The sequence below is a fragment of the Hyla sarda genome, chromosome 1 (assembly GCF_029499605.1).
Source record: "Hyla sarda isolate aHylSar1 chromosome 1, aHylSar1.hap1, whole genome shotgun sequence".
Taxonomy (NCBI): domain Eukaryota; kingdom Metazoa; phylum Chordata; class Amphibia; order Anura; family Hylidae; genus Hyla; species Hyla sarda.
The window spans coordinates 438,227,582-438,247,667 of record NC_079189.1 but is presented as its reverse complement, the minus strand read 5'-3'; the positions used below and the strand labels follow the sequence as shown (position 1 = coordinate 438,247,667).

Below are 20,086 nucleotides of genomic sequence, written 5' to 3'. Positions count from 1 at the left end.
TATCCCTGTATTTACTGCTATCTGTACAACATCTATTCTTTCCCTTTATATACTACCTTGTCCGCGATCTTATAGCAGCTGTCCCTGCCTAGGAATAGCTGGATGTGTCCTTCGTCTACAAAAATAACAGAAATATCATTATTTTTATCTATTCAATCAATATTTTCTATACTATCTATAACAATTCTACATATAAATATGTGTGTATACAGTCACTGACACATTATACACTATATTCCATACTATACATTGTACAAAAGCACCAGAGCAGGAGAGAGAAGGTTCTGTAGAGGGAACAGTATCTTACCTGAAGAACATGGACCTCAGCATTAGGCCTATGATAATACTGATCTTTATTTACGATATATATGTCTGTTTCATAGGGCCAAGATGGGGGTTGGCTGAGTAGGCATCTGCCTAGGGAACCACCATCTTCCTAGCCCGGCAGGGTGGCAGAACTGCTGGAGATCTCTAGTATTCAGTCCCAGACTGGCCTACCGGGATCTATCCCGGTGGGCCACTGGGCCTGGGGCCGCTTTGGGGCCGGATTAACGTAGGGGCTCCAGGCCCCTACATGAAAATAGGACCAGCGGGCTGCAGGCCCGGCTCTATAACTAGGCGGACCAAGCGCCCGCTTAGGGGCGGCCAGGTCCGCAGTCTGGGGGGGGCTGAGAATTTGCTGCCCGCTCCGGTCTGTGTCCGCCCGCTCTGTCTGCCACCCTGTCCACTCTGTCTGTCCGTAGCCCTAGGAGTGCAGGGGAGTCACGTGCGGCGTCCTTCCCCCCTGCGTATACATGCCGTAAAGCTGGTAGCCCGGCACTGCTGCTGAGCGCGGGACGGATCTGCGTGTGATTAAGGTAAGACTGAGGAGAGGGGGTGTTGTATATGTATTTTTGATGGGGGGGAGGCTGGGGGTTAGGACCAAGGATGAGGAGGGGGGGGGTGTATATGATTGATGGGGGGGGGGGTTTGGGGGGTTAGGACCAAGGATGAGGAGGGGGGGGGTGTAATTATGATTGATTGGGGGAGGCTGGGGGGTTAGGACCAAGGATGAGGAGGATGGGGGGTGTATATTTATGATTGATGGGGGGGAGGCTTGGGGGGGGTGTATATTTATGATTGCTGGGGGGTTAGGACCAAGGATGAGGGGGGTGTATATTTATGATTGATGGGGGGAGACTGGGGGGTTAGGACCAAGGATGAGGGGGGGGGGTGTATATTTATGATTGATGGGAGGCTGGGGGGTTAGGACCAAGGATGAGGGGGGGGTGTATATTTATAATTGATGGGGGGGAGGCTGGGGGGTTAGGACCAAGGATGAGGGGAGGGGTATATATTTATGATTGAAGGGGGGGAGGCTGGGGGGTGTTGGTGAGGATAACAAGGATGGGGGGGTTTGGGGAGGTGTGAGGCTGAGGAAACCAAGGATAAGGGGGGAGGTGTATATGCATGATTGATAGATGCGGGGTCCAAAGAATATGGGATAAGTTATAGATTGTGGGGGTTCCAAGCGCTGGGACCCCCGCGATCTCCAGTACGGGCCTTGGCAGTCAGTTGGAAAAGAGGTATGCCGACCCCGCACGAAGTGCCGGCCGACACACCCCTCCGTATACTCCATAGAGATACATGGAGGGAGCGTGCCGACCACGGCCTTCTGTGGGGTCAGATGTCGGCTTCTGGCATACTGACTGGGCCCCCGTGCAGGAGATTGTGGGGGGTCTCAATGCTTGGACCCCCCGCAATCTATAACTTATCCCCTATCCAAAGGCTAATCCAAAGACTAATGGCAGTATTATGTTTAGGGCACAGTGCATGGCAGTATTATATTCATGGCGCAGTGTATGGCAGTATTATATTCAGGGCGCAGTGTATGGCAGTATTATATTCAGGGCGCAGTGTATGGCAGTATTATATTCAGGGCGCAGTGTATGGCAGTTGTTTCGCCAAGCGCTCCGGGTCCCTGCTCCTCCCCGGAGCGCTTGCGGCGTCCCTCTCTCTGCAGCGCCCCGGTCAGACCCGCTGACCGGGAGCGCTGCACTGACATTGCCGGCGGGGATGCGATTCGCATAGCGGGACGCGCCCGCTCGCGAATCGCATCCCAAGTCACTCACCTGTCCCGGTCCCCGGCTGTCACATCCTGGCGCGCGCGGCTCCGCTCCTTAGGGCGCGCGCGCGCGCGCCAGCTCTCTAAGATTTAAAGGGCCAGTGCACCAATGATTGGTGCCTGGCCCAATCAGCCTAATTAGCTTCCACCTGCTCCCTGGCTATATTACCTCACTTCCCCTGCACTTCCTTGCCGGATCTTGTTGCCCTTGTGCCAGTGAAAGCCTTTCCTTGAGTGTTCCTAGCCTGTGTTCCAGACCTCCTGCCGTTGCCCCTGACTACGATCCTTGCTGCCTGCCCTGACTTTCTGCTACGTCCAACCTTGCTCTTGCCTTATCCCTTGTACCATGCCTATCTCAGCAGTCAGAGAGGTTGAGCCGTTGCCCGTGGATACGACCTGGTTGCTACCGCCGCTGCAAGACCATCCCGCTTTGCGGCGGGCTCTGGTGAAAACCAGTAGCAACTTAGAACCGGTCCACCGACACGGTCCACGCCAATCCCTCTCTGGCACAGAGGATCCACCTCCAGCCAGCTGAATCGTGACAGCAGTATTATATTCGGGGCTCAGTGTATGGCAGTATTATATTCGGGGCACAGTGCATGGCATTATATTTGGGGCACAGTGTATGCCAGTATTATATTTGGGGCGCAGTGTATGCCAGTATTATATTTGGGGCGCAGTGTATGGCAGTATTATATTTGGGGCGCAGTGTATGGCAGTATTATATTCAGGGCTCAGTGTATGGCTGTATTATATTCAGTGGGTACAGTGTGTGGCAGTATTACATTCAGTGGGTGCAGTGTGTGGCAGTATTTTATTTGGGGCACAGTATCTGGCAGTATTATAATGATTATTGTCGTCATACAGAGGATGAGGATCTGCTGACATAGTGAGGAGACAATGAAGTTTGGGCCTCAGACTCTGCAGAGAAGATGGAGCTGGAAGAAGACCTGGCGTCTGGACCAGAGGAAAAGGTACGACAACAGAGAAGACATCACTCAGGTCAGTGATACATTGTGTATTCTCCTGACTGTCCCATCACTGCTGTAATTTGTAAGTTCTGCAGTGATGATGGGGACACTGTACTCCAATCTGTGGCCTTCATACCATAATGCCTGAGGCTCCAGACATGATGGGAGTTGTAGCTTTGCAACAGCTGAAGAGCAACTTGAAGCATTCAGACCCCACCAAAAAAAAAAAAATGGACTGCTTATTCTTAAATGTCAGGGTGTATTTTTGGTCCTAGTCCAAACCCCCTTAAAAAAAGTCGCAAATTTAAGCCAGGTCAGACCTGACTTACAAAACGTGCTGTAGCATTTTAAAAAAAGGTACACAAAAAGTCGCAAACTGCTACTTTTTGTACAACTTTTTGTGAAGCTCCGCTCCCCAGCCATCTGCCCGCATCTACCTCCCACTGGCTAGCTGTTAGAACTACAACTCCTAGCATGTCCTCACTGTAAGAGCATGCTGGGAGTTTAGTCTTCCAACAGCTAGCTGGCAGGTGGGAGATGTGGGCGGGGGGGGGGGAGGCTTTGTTTTTCTACTTGAGGATTGGGGGGGGGGGCTGTCCTCAGTGTACAGAGCCCTGCTTGTCCTCAGTGTACAGGGCCCCACTTGTCCTCCTTGTACAGAGCCCCGCTTGTCCTCCGTGTACAGAGCCCCGCTTGTCCTCAGTGTACAGAGCCCCGCTTGTCCTCAGTGTACAGAGCCCCGCTTGTCCTCAGTGTACTGAGCCCCGCTTGTCCTCAGTGTACAGAGCCCTGCTTGTCCTCAGTGTACAGAGCCCTGCTTGTCCTCAGGTACAGAGCCCCGCTTGTCCTTAGTGTACAGAGCCCTGCTTTTCCTCAGTGTACAGAACCCCGCTTGTCCTCAGGTACAAAGCCCTGCTTGTCCTCAGTGTACAGAGCACTGCTTGTCCTCAGTGACTGCACCTAATGTGGGGAACTATACTGCACCTAATATGGGGTCTGTACTGAACCTAATGTGGGGAACTGTACTGCACCTAATGTGGGGGGGAACTGTACTGCACCTAATGTGGACTGTACTGCACCTAATGTGGGGGGAACTTTACTGCACCTAATGTGGGGGGAACTGTACTGCACCTAATGTGGGGGGAACTGTACTGCACCTAATGTGGGGGGAACTGTACTGCACCTAATGTGGGGGAACTATACTGCACCTAATGTTGGGGAACTATACTGCACCTAATGTGGGGGGAACTATAGGTGTTTGCCGTTTATTCCTCCTGAGGACGGCGCAGATGCGTCGAAACTAGTAGAGGAGGCAAATTTCAGATTTTAATCAATTTCACAGATTCCAATTGCTTGGGTACTGCAGGCCCATAAGACAGGAGACCACTGGGTTAATCCCAGAATTTACTAATTATCTGGAACTGTGAAATTGTGGTTTTAATCACTTGTCATCATTTTATACTAACACAATAAAAGTTATATTTTACTTTAATTGGGGGGTTCACTTTAAAAGGGATTTGTGCCCTGGGCTTCGGTCCCGGGTTTGGTTGATACATATTAGTGGGATCCCTGACCCACCTAAGGTTTTTTTTTTATTTTTTTTTTTTGTTGGGGGGAACTATACTGCACCTAATGTGGGGGGAACTATACTGCACCTAATGTGGGGGAAACTAATATGCTTTAAAATGCATGATTTTACCTTTTATGAACGACGTGCTGGTATAAAGAAAATGACGACGTGCTGGTATAATGACGCAACACTATGGGGCTGGTATGTAATTTTTTCCTGGGCTGGTTTTCACACCCAGCCTGGCCCTGCTAGTATTATGGGTCTAGGGCACTTTCCCTGGTTGCAGGTTGGGAGAGGTGCAGGACCTCTGCCCACTGTCTCCAGCTCAGACACACACAGAGTAACATCACTCTGTGTGCACCAAGGGACGTCCATGTTGGTATGGCAGTAAAGAGAACGTAAATATGTATTTTTTATTTATTATTTAATTATATATGTATTTAATTTATTAAAAATTTTGGGTGACAGGGACATGTCTACAATTGGGGCAACTATCTACCTCCTGGAGGGCACCTGTCTATACTGTGGGAAAAAATGCCTACGTTTGGGGGAAACCTATCTACACTGGGATCAACTACCTGCCTCCTGGAGGGCACCTGTCTACACTGGTGTGGTAGGCCTCAGGGGTAGGGGTAGTGTAGTCAGGGTATTGCTTCAGTATATCAGGGGTTAAGGTTAACCCTATTGTTCGTGACGCCAGGCTGAGGGCTAGTATGCTGAGGTAATTCTCCGGCCTATCGCCGCCCTTCCCAGTAGTGATAGGTGCATGCATAAAAATGACTGAAGGTCCACAAGTTGAACTTGAACTTGGATAAAATTTACTTAAAGACTTGCGGTACATCCAATGAACAGTAACAGTCTCATTAACACAGTCTCCATACACTTCAGTGACTGACCGTTGTTGCGGACCTTGACTTTTGTTATAAGTCTCAGAATTTAGGGTTAATTGCGAAGATCCGTCCGGATTTAGGGGTTAGATAAGGTCCGGTGATCTTGCAGAGTGCTTAGGGATTGTTACGCCGAGCGCTCCGGGTTCCCGCTCCTCCCCGGAGCGCTCGCTTCACCTCCTCCGCTGCAGCGCCCCGGTCACGTCCTCTGACCCGGGGCGCTGCGATCCTGCTGCTAGCCGGGGTGCGATTCGCGATGCGGGTAGCGCCCGCTCGCGATGCGCACCCCGGCTCTCCTACCTGACTCGCTCCCCGTCTGTTCTGTCCCGGCGCGCGCGGCCCCGCTCCCTAGGGCGCGCGCGCGCCGGGTCTCTGCGATTTAAAGGGCCACTGCGCCGCTGATTGGCGCAGTGGTTCCAATTAGAGTTATCACCTGTGCACTCCCTATATTACCTCACTTCCCTTGCACTCCCTTGCCGGATCTTGTTGCCTTAGTGCCAGTGAAAGCGTTCCTTGTGTGTCCTTTGCCAGTGTTTCCAGACCTTCTGCCGTTGCCCCTGACTACGATCCTTGCTGCCTGCCCCGACCTTCTGCTACGTCCGACCTTGCTTCTGCCTACTCCCTTGTACCGCGCCTATCTTCAGCAGCCAGAGAGGTGAGCCGTTGCTAGTGGATACGACCTGGTCACTACCGCCGCAGCAAGACCATCCCGCTTTGCGGCGGGCTCTGGTGAAAACCAGTAGTGGCTTAGAACCGGTCCACTAGCACGGTCCACGCCAATCCCTCTCTGGCACAGAGGGTCCACTACCTGCCAGCCGGCATCGTGACAGTAGATCCGGCCATGGATCCCGCTGAAGTTCCTCTGCCAATTGTCGCTGACCTCACCACGGTGGTCGCCCAGCAGTCACAACAGATTGCGCAACAAGGCCAACAGCTGTCTCAACTGACCGTTATGCTACAACAGTTGCTACCACAGCTTCAGCAGTCATCTCCTCCGCCAGCTCCTGCACCTCCTCCGCAGCGAGTGGCCGCTCCTGGGATACGCTTATCCTTGCCGGATAAGTTTGATGGGGACTCTAAGTTTTGCCGTGGCTTCCTTTCCCAATGTTCCCTGCATCTGGAGATGATGTCGGACCTGTTTCCCACTGAAAGGTCTAAGGTGGCTTTCGTAGTCAGTCTTCTGTCCGGAAAAGCCCTGTCATGGGCCACACCGCTCTGGGACCGCAATGACCCCGTCACTGCCTCAGTACACTCCTTCTTCTCGGAAATCCGAAGTGTCTTTGAGGAACCTGCCCGAGCCTCTTCTGCTGAGACTGCCCTGTTGAACCTGGTCCAGGGTAATTCTTCCGTTGGCGAGTATGCCGTACAATTCCGTACACTTGCTTCAGAATTGTCCTGGAATAATGAGGCCCTCTGCGCGACCTTCAAAAAAGGCCTATCCAGCAACATTAAAGATGTTCTGGCCGCACGAGAAATTCCTGCTAATCTACATGAACTTATTCACCTAGCCACTCGCATTGACATGCGTTTTTCTGAAAGGCGTCAGGAACTCCGCCAAGATATGGACTCTGTTCGCACGAGGCGTTTCGTCTCCTCGGCTCCTCTCTCCTCTGGTCCCCTGCAATCTGTTCCTGTGCCTCCCGCCGTGGAGGCTATGCAGGTCGACCGGTCTCGCCTGACACCTCAAGAGAGGACACGACGCCGTATGGAGAACCTCTGCCTGTACTGTGCTAGTACCGAACACTTCCTGAGGGATTGTCCTATCCGTCCTCCCCGCCTGGAAAGACGTACGCTGACTCCGCACAAAGGTGAGACAGTCCTTGATGTCTACTCTGCTTCTCCACGTCTTACTGTGCCGGTGCGGATGTCTGCTTCTGCCTTCTCCTTCTCTACAGTGGCCTTCTTGGACTCTGGTTCTGCAGGAAATTTTATTTTGGCCTCTCTCGTCAACAGGTTCAACATCCCAGTGACCAGTCTCGCCAGACCCCTCTACATCAATTGTGTAAATAATGAAAGATTGGACTGTACCATACGTTTCCGCACGGAGCCCCTTCTTATGAGCATCGGATCTCATCATGAGAGGATTGAACTTTTGGTCCTCCCCAATTGCACCTCGGAGATTCTCCTTGGACTCCCCTGGCTTCAACTTCATTCCCCAACCCTGGATTGGTCCACTGGGGAGATCAAGAGTTGGGGGTCCTCTTGTTCCAAGAACTGTCTAAAACCGGTTCCCAGTAACCCTTGCCGTAACTCTGTGGTTCCTCCAGTAACCGGTCTCCCCAAGGCCTATATGGACTTCGCGGATGTTTTCTGCAAAAAACAAGCTGAGACTCTACCTCCTCACAGGCCTTATCATTGCCCTATCGACCTCCTCCCGGGTACTACTCCACCCCGGGGCAGAATTTATCCTCTCTCTGCCCCAGAGACTCTTGCCATGTCCGAATACGTCCAGGAGAATCTAAAAAGGGGCTTTATCCGTAAATCCTCCTCTCCTGCCGGAGCCGGATTTTTCTTTGTCTCCAAAAAAGATGGCTCCCTACGTCCTTGCATTGACTACCGCGGTCTTAATAAAATCACGGTTAAGAACCGCTACCCCTTACCCCTCATCTCTGAACTCTTTGATCGCCTCCAAGGTGCCCACATCTTCACTAAATTGGACTTAAGAGGCGCCTATAACCTCATCCGCATCAGAGAGGGGGACGAGTGGAAAACGGCATTTAACACCAGAGATGGACACTTTGAGTATTTGGTCATGCCCTTTGGACTGTGCAATGCCCCTGCCGTCTTCCAAGACTTTGTCAATGAAATTTTTCGTGATCTATTATACTCCTGTGTTGTGGTATATCTGGACGATATCCTAATTTTTTCTGCCAATCTAGAGGAACACCGCCGGCATGTCCGTATGGTTCTTCAGAGACTTCGTGACAACCAACTCTATGCCAAAATTGAGAAATGTCTGTTTGAATGCCAATCTCTTCCTTTTCTAGGATATTTGGTCTCTGGCCAGGGACTACAGATGGATCCAGACAAACTCTCTGCCGTCTTAAATTGGCCACGCCCCTCCGGACTCCGTGCTATCCAACGCTTTTTGGGGTTCGCCAATTATTACAGGCAATTTATTCCACATTTTTCTACCATTGTGGCTCCTATCGTGGCTTTAACCAAGAAAAATGCTGATCCCAAGTCCTGGCCTCCTCAAGCAGAAGACTCCTTTAAACAACTCAAGTCTGCCTTTTCTTCGGCTCCCGTGCTCTCCAGACCTGACCCTTCCAAACCCTTCCTATTGGAGGTTGATGCCTCCTCAGTAGGAGCTGGAGCTGTTCTTCTACAAAAAAATCCTTCCGGGCATGCTGTCACTTGTGGTTTTTTCTCTAGGACCTTCTCTCCAGCGGAGAGGAACTACTCCATCGGGGATCGAGAGCTTCTAGCCATTAAATTAGCACTTGAGGAATGGAGGCATCTGCTGGAGGGATCAAGATTTCCTGTTATTATCTACACCGACCACAAGAACCTCTCCTACCTCCAGTCGGCCCAACGGCTGAACCCTCGCCAGGCCCGGTGGTCTCTGTTCTTTGCCCGATTTAATTTTGAGATTCACTTTCGTCCTGCCGATAAGAACATTAGAGCCGATGCTCTCTCTCGTTCCTCGGATGCCTCAGAAGTTGATCTCCCTCCGCAACACATCATTCCACCTGACTGCCTGATCTCCACTTCTCCTGCCTCCATCAGGCAGACTCCTCCAGGAAAGACCTTTGTTTCTCCACGCCAACGCCTCGGAATCCTCAAATGGGGTCACTCCTCCCATCTCGCAGGTCATGCGGGCATCAAGAAATCTGTGCAACTCATCTCCCGCTTCTATTGGTGGCCGACTCTGGAGACGGATGTTGGGGACTTTGTGCGAGCCTGCACTATCTGTGCCCGGGATAAGACTCCTCGCCAGAAGCCCGCTGGTTTTCTTCATCCTCTGCCTGTCCCCGAACAGCCTTGGTCTCTGATTGGTATGGATTTTATTACTGATTTACCCCCTTCCCGTGGCAACACCGTTATTTGGGTGGTCGTTGATCGATTCTCCAAAATGGCACATTTCATTCCTCTTCCTGGTCTTCCTTCAGCGCCTCAGTTGGCTAAACAATTTTTTGTACACATTTTTCGTCTTCACGGGTTACCTACGCAGATTGTCTCGGATAGAGGGGTCCAATTCGTGTCTAAATTCTGGAGAGCTCTCTGTAAACAACTCAAGATTAAATTAAATTTTTCCTCTGCATATCATCCCCAGTCCAATGGACAAGTAGAAAGAATTAACCAGATCCTGGGTGATTATTTGCGACATTTTGTTTCCTCCCGCCAGGATGACTGGGCAGATCTCCTTCCATGGGCCGAATTCTCGTATAACTTCAGGGTCTCTGAATCTTCCTCCAAATCCCCATTTTTCGTGGTGTACGGCCGTCACCCTCTTCCCCCCCTCCCTACCCCCTTGCCCTCTGGTCTGCCCGCTGTGGATGAAATTTCTCGTGACCTTTCCATTATATGGAGAGAGACCCAAAATTCTCTCTTACAGGCTTCTTCACGCATGAAGAGGTTCGCGGATAAGAAAAGAAGAGCTCCCCCCGTTTTTTCCCCTGGAGACAAGGTATGGCTCTCCGCTAAATATGTCCGCTTCCGTGTCCCTAGCTACAAGTTGGGACCACGCTATCTTGGTCCTTTCAAAATTCTGTGTCAAATTAATCCTGTCTCTTATAAACTTCTTCTTCCTCCTTCTCTTCGTATCCCTAATGCCTTTCACGTCTCTCTTCTCAAACCACTCATCCTCAACCGTTTTTCTCCCAAATCTGTTCCTCCCACTCCTGTTTCCGGCTCCTCGGACGTCTTCTCGGTCAAGGAGATTTTGGCTGCCAAAAAGGTCAGAGGAAAAAATTTTTTTTTAGTAGACTGGGAGGGTTGTGGTCCTGAAGAGAGATCCTGGGAACCTGAGGACAACATCCTTGACAAAAGTCTGCTCCTCAGGTTCTCAGGCTCCAAGAAGAGGGGGAGACCCAAGGGGGGGGGGTACTGTTACGCCGAGCGCTCCGGGTTCCCGCTCCTCCCCGGAGCGCTCGCTTCACCTCCTCCGCTGCAGCGCCCCGGTCACGTCCTCTGACCCGGGGCGCTGCGATCCTGCTGCTAGCCGGGGTGCGATTCGCGATGCGGGTAGCGCCCGCTCGCGATGCGCACCCCGGCTCTCCTACCTGACTCGCTCCCCGTCTGTTCTGTCCCGGCGCGCGCGGCCCCGCTCCCTAGGGCGCGCGCGCGCCGGGTCTCTGCGATTTAAAGGGCCACTGCGCCGCTGATTGGCGCAGTGGTTCCAATTAGAGTTATCACCTGTGCACTCCCTATATTACCTCACTTCCCTTGCACTCCCTTGCCGGATCTTGTTGCCTTAGTGCCAGTGAAAGCGTTCCTTGTGTGTCCTTTGCCAGTGTTTCCAGACCTTCTGCCGTTGCCCCTGACTACGATCCTTGCTGCCTGCCCCGACCTTCTGCTACGTCCGACCTTGCTTCTGCCTACTCCCTTGTACCGCGCCTATCTTCAGCAGCCAGAGAGGTGAGCCGTTGCTAGTGGATACGACCTGGTCACTACCGCCGCAGCAAGACCATCCCGCTTTGCGGCGGGCTCTGGTGAAAACCAGTAGTGGCTTAGAACCGGTCCACTAGCACGGTCCACGCCAATCCCTCTCTGGCACAGAGGGTCCACTACCTGCCAGCCGGCATCGTGACAGGGATTGATTACACTCACGGTTTATAAAGATCAACCGTCGCCGCAAGGCTCGGGTCTAACTCACTGATGACAGCAGCGCAGATCCTTCCCTGTCAACAGCCCACGAGGAAAGAGAGTGAGCAATGGCCGCCGCTCCCTTATATGGGCAGGGCCGTTTTGGATTGGTCCAAGTCAGCTGTCACTCACCGTTACATAGCCTGATGGGTAATCACCTGACTTCCTCCAAAGGTCCTTGAACTACAAACCATAGAGTCTTTGGAACGCATCACGTGACCCGCAGGTCCTGCGACGCTAACTGGGTAAGTACACTTACTATATAAATATATACATTAAATTTTAACAATTTTAATTGCAAAAGGGGTGACAAGGGGCTAACTAAGGATGAGGACCCCACCTACACCTAGGGACTCTGACTTTGGGGACCCCACCACAAGGCAACGGAGGCAATCCGGTGCCAGGACACCACACTGAGAACAGCTATCTACCTCTGGGGGGGAATCTATCTACACTGGAGGCAACTACCTGCCTCCTGGAGGGCAGCTGTCTACACTGGGAACAGCTATCTAAATCTGGGGGGGAGGGGAAATCTATCTACACTGGAGGCAACTTCCTACCTCCTGGAGGGCACCTGTCTACACTGTGGGGCAACTGTGTACTAGTATAGAGAGCGAATATTCGAAATGCTAATTTTTACCGCGGATATTGGCACTTTGCGATTTTGCGAATATTTAGAATATAGTGATATATTCGCAATGTCAAATATTCGTTTTTATGCAAATTTATGTGAATATTTATGCAAATATTTATGCGAATATCGGCACACTGGAGATATAATTGCGCATGAGCACTATGCAAATTTCATTACGTATTTTTGCATGCAAAAAAACAAAAGAACAAACATAGTGAAATATCGCAAATTCGAATATGTCCCCTGCCGCTCATTACTACTGTCTACCTCTGGCGGAAACCTATCTACACTGGAAACTACTATCTACCTCCTGGAGGGCACCTGTCTACACTGGGAACCGCTATCTACCCCTTGGCAGAACCTATCTACACTGGGGGCAACTATCTATCTCCTGGGGGGGGGGGGCACCTGTAAGGGGATAAGAACACTTTATTTTATCATGTGATAAAATGTTATACTTTTTGTCATTGAAAGAAAAATGTATTGTTACCCAGGAGTCTGTAAAAAGCGGCCCGTTCCTCCGGCTGTAGAATGGCGTCATCAGTGGTCTCCCTCCGGTTGTCATCCGTCTGCTTCCTCTTCTTCTTGGGCTCGCCGTCTGTCTCCTCCTCCTTTGGATGGTCCTCCGTCTTCTCCGGCTCCTCCTGGGTGGCAGATGCTGAACTGTGATAGAAGAGATAACATCTATAGTATTGGGACTCATGCACCCGACCAAATAATGGGCCATCCCGGTTATAAGGAGCCATAATATGACACCATGGAAGTCTATGAGACCCTATGGTGCAACATTATATTCTTGTTACATCAAGCCACGCCCCCTCCATTCATGTCTATGGGAGGGGGCATGGCAGAATGTACAGATCAGCGGAGTACCCCTACGCCCTGCATCGCGAGTCCTTAAGGACATGGGGCATATGCATACGCCCGTGGGAATTCCGGTCCCCGCCGCTAGCCGGTTGGGAACCGGACCGGAATGCCTGCTGAAATCATTCAGCAGGCACCCCGGCACATCGCCCAGGGGGGTCCTGAGATCACCCCATGTCGGCGATTGCAGAAAATCGCATGTCAATTCAGACATGCGGTTTTCTGCTATTCCGGGCTGAACGGGTCTCTGGTGACCCGATCATCCTGAGGGCTAGGAGTGAGGTCGCAGTGCTGTGATCTCCTCCTATCCCCTGCCATTGGTCAGAACTGATTCTGACCAATGGCAGAGCAGGACAGTAGGTTGCCATGGCAACCCCCCATTCTGCCCACCCCTGGATGTCGAGGGGAACATGGACAGAAGATGGAGGCCGGGTACCTGCAAAGAAGATGCCTGGGGACCCCGGATCTTCGCTGGAGACTGCTGGATCCTGGCTCAGGTAGGGAATCAACGGTGGGGGGGGGGGGGGGGGGGGGAATTGAAAGTCAAAGTAAAGTGATCTTTACTGTGGCAACCAGTATGCTGGGAGTTATAGTTCTGTAACATCTGTCCCTTCAGATTTAGCAATTTTCATGAAATTTTTGAAAATTGCTGCTCTACTTTGAAGCCCTCTAATTTTTTCAAAAAGCAAAAATATGTCCATTTTATGATGCCAACATAAAGTGGACATATTGTATTTGTGTAGAAAAATAAAATTTATTGGGAATATCCATTTTCCTTACAATTAGAGAGCTTTAAAGTTAGAAAAAGGCAACATTTTCCAAATTTTCATGAAATTTGGGGATTTTTCACCAAAGAAGTATGCAAGTAACACCAAAAATTTACCACCAAAATAAAGTAGAATATGTCACGAAAAAGACTCAGAATCAGAATATTCGGTAAAAGCGTTTTTGCGTTATTAATTCGTAAAGCGACGGTGGTCAGAATTGCGAAAAAGGGCTCAGTTTTTAAGGTGAAAAAGGGCTGCGTCCTTAAAGGAGAACTCCAGACCATAAAAATTGTCCCCCATAGTGCCGGCAGTAAAAAAATAAAGATGTACATACCTTCCTCCGCTCCCCCGGGGCCTCTGGTAACCGGCTCCGGTCTCTGCCGCAATCCATTTCCTGGTTGGCGGTGGTCGGATGAATCAGCCAATCACCAGCCGCAGCGCAGTCCGACTCGGCCGGCGATAGGCTGAGCGGCAGTGTGACGTTTTCGGCCCCGGCTGCAGGTGCCGGTGTAGTGATGAATTTTGTGTCCTGAAGCGTTTTCACACTGCTGCTCAGCCTATAGCCGGCCGAGTCTGACTTCGCTGCGGCTGGTGATTGGCTGAGCGCAGTATGACTCATCCGACCACCGGCAACCAGGAAGTGGATTGCGGCGGAGACCGGAGGCGGTTACTGGAGGCCCCGGGGGAGCGGAGGAAGGTATGTACATCTTTATTTTTTTACTGCCGGCACTATGGGGGACAATTTTTATGGTCTGGAGTTCTCCTTTAACCCCTTAAGGACCAATGCAAATAAACCTGTACGCCCCTGAAAGACCAGGTCTGTTTTTTTCAAATCGGGGATGTCTGTCTTTATTAGAGAATAACTCTGGTAACGTTTTGCCAATCACGATAATTCTGACATTGTTTTTTTGTCACAAGTCGTCCTTCATGTACATAGTAAAAGTAAGCCAATATAATTTGTAGTTTTTTTTTTTACAATGCAAAAAATCATGAAATTTTGACAAAAAATTACGATTTTTTGCTATTTTAACACTAATTGGTTGCATATATTTATACATACTGACCAAATAGTTTATGAAACTTATACTTTCAGATGTCTACTTTATTTTGACGTCATTTTTTAGTTTTTAATTAACATTTTAAATTAGTTAGAAGCCTAACAATTTAACTTGAAATTTTGAAAATTTAGAAAATTTGAAAAGTACATCTTTTTTTATGTGCTATGCAAGGTTTGCAGAAATTAAAAGGTAGTAGAACATAGGAACACCCCCCCAAATGACCCCATTTTAAAAACTAGACCCCTCAAGGTATTCGCTAGGGGGTACAGTGAGTATTTTAACACCATAGTTTTTTGGCAGGATTATTAGTGTTAAAAATTCGAAAATTGAAATTTTTCACAAATGCATCATTTGGGGGGCATTTTTTTTGTACATCACTTCTGATATTGAAAGAAATGCACCCTATATTTTATTTAGCTGCTTGTCCCATGTTCGGAAATACCCCCGCTTTGGCCATATATGGTTCCTTGGCCGCGTGGTAGGACTCAGAAGGAGAGGAGCGCCATTTGGCTTTCAGGGCAGAACAGTACCCCCACAAGTGACCCCATTTATATACCGCACCCCTACAAGTTATTGGCTGGACCAGGGACCTCTCTGATTGGTCCTTGGTCGGCAGGCAGTATAACGCATCTGTCTGTGACAGTTAAGGCTCCTGATGGATATATCCGCCATGTTGTGGGAATAAGCACCCGCTCATGGCGAATATATCCATTACTGCTGCGGCTGGGTAGCTCAGTGTGTCCGCTCATGACTGCTGGCGGAAAATCCACCGCTATGAGTGGATGCACAAAGCTACCCAGCAGCGAGCTCATTACCGTGACTGCTGCATAATGTGTAGGATCACGTGGCGGACATCCGCAGCATATTACATGCTGCGGATGTTCGCCAATGCGATCCTACACATTATGCTTTTTTTTTTATTAGATTCATTTAATAAATGTATTTTTAATATATATATACATTTTTTTACACTTTTATTACATTTTTATTTATTTTTACACTTTTATTTTATTTATTTATTTATTTTTACACTTTTTAATGCTTTGGAATACTTAGTATTCCAAAGCATTGCAGTTATATGCTGCCTGCCAGTTTTCACTAGCAGGCAGCATATTTCACTAGCAGGCAATACCCAAGGCAGACCTGGGGGTCTTTGTAGGACCCCGGCTGCCCAGGTATGCAGCACGGGGTGCTGCAGGAGAGACAGAGGGAGCCCCCTCCCTCTGTCAGAACTCCTTACAGCGCGCGGTCACTTCTGACCGCGGCTGTAAGGGTTAAACTGCCGGGAGTGAAGTGAACTTCCCTCCCGGCAGTGCGGCAGGCCCCGGCCAGCCGCGTATTACACACAGCACCCCGCGATCGCGATGCGGGGTGCTGCAGAGGAGACAGAGGGAGCTCCCTCCCTCTGTCATAACACTTACAGCCCACGGTCACTTCCGACCACGGCTGTAAGGGTTAAAACTGCCGGGACCGAAGTTTACTTCGGTCCTGGCATTGCAGCAGGGTCCCGGCTGTGTGATACAGCCAAGTCCCTGCCGCGATCTCGTGGGTGCACTGGGCAGCACCCACGAGAAGAATGGACGAGTATAGACGTCCAGGTGCGGGAACGCCCGCCAACCTGGACGTCTATACTCGTCCACGGTCATTATCGGGTTAAGGGTCCCTAGTCTTGCCCACCATATTTTCAGTGCTATCATAAGGCAATGCGGGTCTCCTGTGCAGGGTTCAGTATGATGGTCGGGCTCCTGCTGGAGCTACTAGGATCGGAGGAACCTCTTCTAGTGGATTAACCCTTCATATACTTCAGTCAAATCATGAAAGCTGCATGTGAGGAGTTTCCACACTGATCGCTGTCAGTCCCTTTGTAGGGCTCTTGAAAGTAAAATGTAAATTAAAAAAAACATCAACTTTTTCTGAAAACAACATAAAAAATTTTTAAAAACATATTATGTATCGCCACATCCATAATGACCCAAATAATAAAATAATTGAATTATTCATGCTGTGCGTTGAACGCTGTAAGAAAACAAAAAGAAAAAACGCCATATCCCCTCCATGCATGTCTATGGGAGCTGTCACACCCCCTGGGTGGGCATGGCGTGACATCATGACCACTGATGCCAGAACTTGGCATTTGTTCAGAACACAGGGTGCTGCGCGGAGGTCACGTGTGTCCCAGCAATAGGGGATAGGGTGCCCATAGCAACCAATCAGCTTGCTTATTTCATTTTTAACAAGGCCTCTGCAAAGTGAAAGAAGCGATCTGATTGGTTGCTATGGATAACTGGGCAACTTTTCCTCTGGACAGGTTTTGATAAATCTCCCCGAAGATGCCTAGCGGTGGAGTACCCCATTAGGTATTGCCGCATGCAGAAATGTCCAAACTATTAAAGTACAATGGTAACAAAACTGCACAGATAATGGCGTAAATGTAAAAAAATACCAGAATTGCTGATTTTTGGTCACTTCATGTACCAGAAAAAAATGTATAAAAAGCGATCTAAAATGCCTAAAAATAGTGGCATTATCGAAACAAAAATAGTGGCATTATCACATATAACACTGGGTGTCAGAAATCACATTTACCATTGAAGAGGCAGTTATCATATATATTAAAGAGATTTTCCAGCGGTTTTCTGGGACATTTACATTTATGGTCTATCCACTCCTGTCAAATCTTAGTTCCATTAAATTGAATGGGGGCTGTGCTGCAGTGTCCTGGCACCAGCATTTCAGAATGACCCGAAATCTCTTCTCTATCTCCCGTCATTGGAGGAGATTTATCCAAACCTGTGTAGAGGAAGAGTGGTGCAGTTGCCTATAGCAACCTATCAGATTGCTTATTTTTAAAAATGAAAGAAGCAATCTGATAGGTTGCTATAGGCAACTGCCCCACTTTTCCTCTGCCCAGGTTTGGATAAATCTCCTCCATTGTTCATATGTGAAAACCATCATGGGGGGAGATTTATCAAAACCTGTCCTGAGGAAAAGTTGCTATGTTGCCCATAGCAACCAATCAGATCGATTCTTTCATTTTTGAAAAGGCCTCTGCAAAATGAAAGAAGCGATCTGATTGGTTGCTATGGGCAACTCAGCAGCTTTTTGTCTGGACAGGTTTTGATAAATATCCCCCCATGGCTCTGCCAAACAGCTGTAGGGCAGGGGTGCGGTGCCTGGTGTTGGTCCACCACCAACAACACATTAATAGCCAGTCCTGAGGATGGACCATAAATGGAAAAGTCCCTGAAAACTTCTTAATCTAAATTCCTCTGGTGGTATGATACATATAGATGCCCGACTATAATAACATTGGGGGCAGTTATCACATATAACATTAGAGGGCAGTTATAACATATAACATTAGGGGGACAGTCATCACATATAACATTAGGGGGGGATTTATCACATATAACATTAGGGGGGGAAGTTATCACATATAACATTAGGGGGGCATTTATCACATATAACATTAGGGAGGCAGTTATCACATATAACATTAGGGGGGCATTTATCACATATAACATTAGGGGGACAGTCATCACATATAACATTAGGGGGGCATTTATCACATATAACATTAGGGGGGCAGTTATCACATATAACATTAGAGGGCAGTTATCACATATAACATTAGAGGGCAGTTATCACATATAACATTAGGGGGGCAGTTATCACATATAACATTAGGGGGGCAGTTATCACATATAACATTAGGGGGGCAGTTATCACATATAACATTAAGGGGGCAGTTATCACATGTAACATTAGGGGGGGGGCAGTTAGCATATACACTAGTAGCAGTTATACATGGAGGCTCAGTAGTGCGGTTGCACTGCACATGACAGTTTATGGGACATGCTCAGTGCAAACGTTAGAAAAGAAAAAAACACATCATAGACAGTACTGGGGGAGATTTATCAAAATGTTTGGCTGAGAATAGTGTAGCAGTTGCCCATAGCAACCAACAATCAGATTGCCTCTGAAAAAGGGGGGAAGCTGATTGGTTGCTATGGCAACTGGTCAACATTGTCTCTACATTTTTGATAAATCTTCCCCTAGTGGATGGCAGAAAAACAACTCTTAGTTTTTGAAGACTGTCTGTAAATGTACCCCTATAAAACGGTGTAGTGATGTGTCCTTTATACTTACCACTCCTCCTCATAAAGGGTTGTCAGTTCTCTCTTCCTCTTCCTCATGGTGTCGCCTCTTCTTTTCTTCTCTTCCTTGCCGCCTCCTCCTCCTCGCCTCTCCTCCTCCTTGCCTCTCCTCCTCGCCTCTCCTTCTCTCCTCCGCCGCCGCCTCCTCCTCTCCTCCGCCTCCTACTCGCCTCCTCCTCGCCTCTCCTCCTCCTCGCCTCTCCTCCTCTCCTCAAAATCTGTAGAAATTGATGGGGGTCGCTGTCCAAAAAAGTCACTTCTCGCAGAGAAATAAGGAGCCGGTCTCAACTCTAGAAGAGCAATCGCAGACTGGCACCAACTGTCATTTTCTGTTGTTGTTTGTTTGTAAAACCCTGCGATCCTATTGGTCGATGTGTCTGGCTATTGGATGGCAGTTGGAAATTTAAAGAGACAGTACACTCTAATAATGTTATAGTGCAATACAATATGTTACATGGGCCTGCACTATGATTACATCGGCCCAATGAACTGAAGTTTGAAAAACAGCAACATTGGAAGCCAAAGTTAAAAAAGACATAAAAACCTCAACATAAAAGTCATGATAAAAATGTGCTATGTGATATGTTATCCTGAGCATTCAATGTATCTGTTATAAAGGACACGAGATGAATGAGATTCATTATTTCATAGTAAAATAAACTAGAAGTAGCATTTCTTACTTGGGATGGGAACATCTATATAGTTTTACCCATTCCCGCTATAGGTCATATGGGGATGTCCTGGGAAGGAGTAATCAGCATCGGAGCGAGATTGTGATGGCATCCCACTCCAAACCATGGGGGGAATCTTCAGCCTTGGGCCAGATAATATCCCTATGTTAAATGTAAATAAAAGTGATCAAGAGGGAAAAAAATGCCAAAAAGCCATTCCACAGAAAGAATTGACAAGTCAATTCTTTCTGTGGAATGCACTAATTTATGGAGCGTAAATTCTGCCGTGTCAATGGGGCCTAAGACACACCCCACTAAAACATAGGCTTCTTACACTGGGGACCACATTTCTCAAAAATGATGATAATCCTCTGACTTCATTGTTCCTGTTAAGACATTCAAGGCCTCCAGTCCCAGAGGGAGCAAAGCAGCCCACAACATTTTGGATCCTTCACCAAATTTCACTGTATTTAGGATGCACTACTTCTCTATAAGCTTTATTTTGTCACCAATTAACATATCAATGGCATGCATGTATTGTCAAAAAATTATAGTTTGGCTTCATTTTCCATAGAAGGTTTCCCAGAAAGATTGT

At 48.8% G+C, this 20,086-nt stretch overlaps 1 protein-coding gene across 2 annotated transcripts in view; it reads right to left on the bottom strand.

Annotated features, from left to right (window-relative positions):
• Window positions 1-20,086, bottom strand: part of LOC130283002 (speedy protein 1-B-like) — a 21,958-nt gene extending 1,872 nt beyond the window's left edge. Inside the window, exons 1-3 of one of the 2 annotated variants that reach the window (XM_056532092.1) lie at window positions 18,813-20,085; window positions 12,465-12,637; window positions 57-115 (exon numbers count right to left, since the gene is read on the bottom strand). In XM_056532092.1, coding sequence (XP_056388067.1) covers window positions 57-115; window positions 12,465-12,637; window positions 18,813-18,859 — 279 coding nt within the window. In that variant the 5' untranslated portion in view covers window positions 18,860-20,085. Of the gene's footprint in view, window positions 1-56; window positions 116-12,464; window positions 12,638-18,812 lie in introns of both variants that reach the window. The other variant, XM_056532101.1, reaches the window with a different exon arrangement.